This window comes from Chrysemys picta, unplaced genomic scaffold (genome assembly GCF_011386835.1).
Source record: "Chrysemys picta bellii isolate R12L10 unplaced genomic scaffold, ASM1138683v2 scaf4929, whole genome shotgun sequence".
NCBI lineage: Eukaryota > Metazoa > Chordata > Testudines > Emydidae > Chrysemys > Chrysemys picta.
In genome coordinates, this window is record NW_027057629.1 from 1 (window position 1) to 3,286 (window position 3,286).

Genomic DNA, 3,286 nt, shown 5'->3' on the forward strand with positions numbered 1-3,286 from the left:
CGGGCCTTGTGCTGCTCGGCCGTGAGCCCCTCTCAGCCCCAGGGGTTTCCTGCCCGCTGCTCCCCAGGCTGGATGGGACCCTTGTGATCACACCGGAGCCCCCGCTCCAGGCTAATCCGCACAGCAGGTAAAAGCCGGCGCCAAGGTGTCCCCCCTCCCCCGCCCCCGGCTGGTGGGGGGGGAAGCACTTGCTGTAACCCGAGCGGTGGCTGCGTGTCCCGCTGCTCTATTTGGAGTGGGGGAAGCCAGGCCAGAGATGCAGTCACTGTTATTTTGCCCCATGAGTAATCCCGAGCCATCAGCCTCATAAAAATAGGCCCTGGTGCCTGGCGGGGGCGTCAGGGCCAGAGGGCTCTGGAAGGGGCCAGGCCCCCACGGGAGGGGATAAAAGCTGCCGGCCCCCGGCACCCACCAGACCGGCCCCCAGCCCCGCCGGAGAGGACTCAGCCCCGAGCCAGCAGCAGCCCAAGCAGCAGCGATGTTGTGGCACCTGCACCTCCTGCGGCCCCCCCATTACCCCCCGGCTGCCCGGCTGGGCCCCGTGCGCACTCTGTGGCCGGCCCCGGGGGCCCTCTTCGCTGAGCTGCTGCGGGAGCTGGAGCAGGCAAGGGACTTTGCCAGCAGCATGGGGCGGCTCCTGGCTGGCGGAGGGAGCGGCAGCCCCGGCGGGGAGCCAGGCCAGAGCTCCAGCGTGGCCCTGGCCCAGGGGACGGCCGAGCCCTTCGCCGTGCGGCAGGACGTCCGGGGCTTTGCGCCCGAGCAGCTGGCGGTGAAGCTGGTGGGCAGGAAGGTGCTGCTGACGGGCAGGAAGGAGACGCAGAGCGAGGACGGCAAAGGCTCCTTCTCCTACAAGTACGAGGTGTTCAGGAGGGAGTGGGACGTGCCCGAGGCCGTGGACACCGACCGCCTGACCTGCTCCATCTCCAGGGAGGGGCAGTTGTGCATCGAAGCCCCGTGCCTGGCCCCCCCAGCCCTCCCCGCAAGGGACGTGCCCATCCAGCTCGGCCCTGCGGGCGGCTCGGCAGCACCGGCTGAGCCGGGCTCAGAGGCCGGGGCCGACGGCAGAGCCCGGGGGTAACCGCCTGAGCTGCTGGCAGCGGCCCCGGGGGAGCTGGGCGGAGAAGGGGGAGCAGAATCCAGGCGCCAGGGCTGAGACTTGACTTTTTTTTCGCTTCGGCGGCGCTCCGGACCTGCCCCCCGGCCCCATGCGTCCCGCTATTTTGTTCATGTAATGTGGTCACCCTAGCTGGGCCCTGGGTACCTGGCTGGCTGCAAGCCAGATTCACAGCGTGTAATGTATTTGATATGAAATAAACGTTCCGGATTTTCCCCTGGGCTGGTGCTGCCTTCGCCAAGACCGGCTGGTGCCAGCACTCGCTGCGGGCGCCTCCTCGGGCCACGTCTACGTTATCATGGCGCAGGCTGGCCCCGCGCAGCTGGCCCCTTCTGGGGAAGTGGGTTCCCCCCTGGGACACGCCCACAGGGGGGGGGAACATCGGGGGCGGGCGGGGGGACGCCAGGCAGGCTCCTGGGCTCCACTGGAGGCTGGGGGTGAGGCACAGGCTGAGCCGGCAGAGCTCAGCTGGCACAAAGCCCAGAGGGACAGGGCCATGCAAACCCAGAGCCTAGTGCTGGGTGAAAGGGGCTGGCGTGCAGGGCTCGCCTGGGGTACATAAATCAGACCCCTCCCCCCGAGGGAAGTGGGAGGGGCATTATTTAAAAGATTATTTCCAGGAACCTGGGAGGGAAACTGAGGAAGGGTGCTTGCTGGGCCATCCCAAGCCACCAGGGGGACAGGGGAGGTGGGGACCCCGGTGCAGAGACCTGCCACATCCACAGAGCACCGGGGAGGATGAGCGCGGCTCCTCCATGCAGCCGCCTCTCACCTGCACGGAGCCCTGGGGCTTTACCGCTGGTGCCAGCCCCTTCGGTCCCTGCTTCCTACCGGCCCAGGGAGCCAGTCCAGCGCCAAGCCCAGTCATTCCCGTAGCGCCTGCATGGCCAGAGAACGGGCTCCCCTCGGCTCTCTCAGCGCACCAGCATGTGCCAAGCCGGGATCCGTCCAGCTGCCCCACGGCTCTGGGTGAGTGGCAGTGACCGAGGACGGCGCTAGGCCCCCATCAGCTGCAGACACATGCAGGCAGTAACTCCGGGGAGCGCCTGGCCCTGCCCAGGGACCCAGAGTCTCACGCAGGGGCGGGAAGTTTGCAGTACGGCCAGTCTCGGCTCCAGGGCCCTGCTGTGCCAAGCAGCCTGTGTGCACGGGAGCCCGGGCAGGGGGCGGGCATGTGCCAGCCAGCAGCTGTTTGTCCCAGGGCCAGTGCGCTCCTCACCCGGAACCCCTCTCCATCAGTCCCTCATTAGGGCCCCATCCCCCAAACCCCCGTGCAGAGCGGCAGTCACTCAGCCAATGGGCTCGCTGCTGCCAGTTGGACCCGCAGGACTGGGCCTGACCCTCTGCCAGGCTCACGCCAATGACATTAACTATGACGGTGTATAAACCTCTAGCAGGAAGCGGGGCCCCGACGGCTCAGCCAGTGCATGGGGCGGCCACATGTGGGGGACGGGGCTCGGGCTCCAGCCTGCCCCGGTCACTGGGAAATCGGAGCAAAAACCATTTCTACAAAGTCCACTGACAACGGGAACGTGGGGAAAACAGATTTATTCCAGCGGTGACACAAACTAGAGACACCCGGAGAGAATCGTCACCTGGCAACACAGCCAGGGGGGAACAGGGAGATGGTGACACTTGCGCATTCGTTACAGGTCCCAGAATCCTGCCGGGGGCCTCCGGCGGATTTAACCCGCCCCAGAGACAGGGCAGTTCCCCAGGCTCTGCTCCGGAAGAGGCGTGGGGGGCACAGTACCCCGCGAGCGCGCAGGGCCGGAGCAGGCAGGGCTGGCAGCCCGGCCATGGCTGCGGGCTCTGGGGCGAGGGGCGCTGGCACCTCTGGTGGGTCAGGACCCCCTCGTTCCCTCGCTCCCTCCCGCAGGTCCCCTGCCTAGCCCCTCCTGCAGGACCCCCTCATTCCCCCGCTCCCTCCCGCAGGTCCCCTGCCCAGCCCCTCGCTGCTGCGCGGCTCCTTCCCCTCCCCGGCTTCCTCCACGTGCTGCATGCGGATGGGAAGGGCTCTCCTAGGGTGACCAGATGTCCCGATTTTATAGGGACAGTCCCGATTTTTGGGTCTTTTCCTTATATAGGCTCCTCTTACCCTCCACCCCCTGTCCCGATTTTTCACATTTGCTGTCTGGTCACCCTAGGCTCTCCCCTCCACGGGCGCCGGGG

The 3,286-nt window shown here is 67.2% G+C and overlaps 1 protein-coding gene across 1 annotated transcript; it reads left to right on the forward strand.

Annotated features, from left to right (window-relative positions):
• The first annotated feature begins 328 nt into the window (after window positions 1-328).
• On the forward strand, window positions 329-1,352 carry LOC101941297 (heat shock protein 30C). The gene has a single exon (XM_005294178.4). The coding sequence runs from the start codon at window positions 479-481 to the stop codon at window positions 1,076-1,078; it is 600 nt and encodes a 199-aa protein (XP_005294235.2). The 5' UTR covers window positions 329-478; the 3' UTR covers window positions 1,079-1,352.
• The last annotated feature ends 1,934 nt before the right edge of the window (window positions 1,353-3,286 follow it).

Excerpts from the sequence above, each read along its gene's own strand:
- LOC101941297 (XM_005294178.4), top strand. The coding sequence starts at position 479 with ATGTTGTGGCACCTGCACCTCCTGCGGCCCCCCCATTACCCCCCGGCT.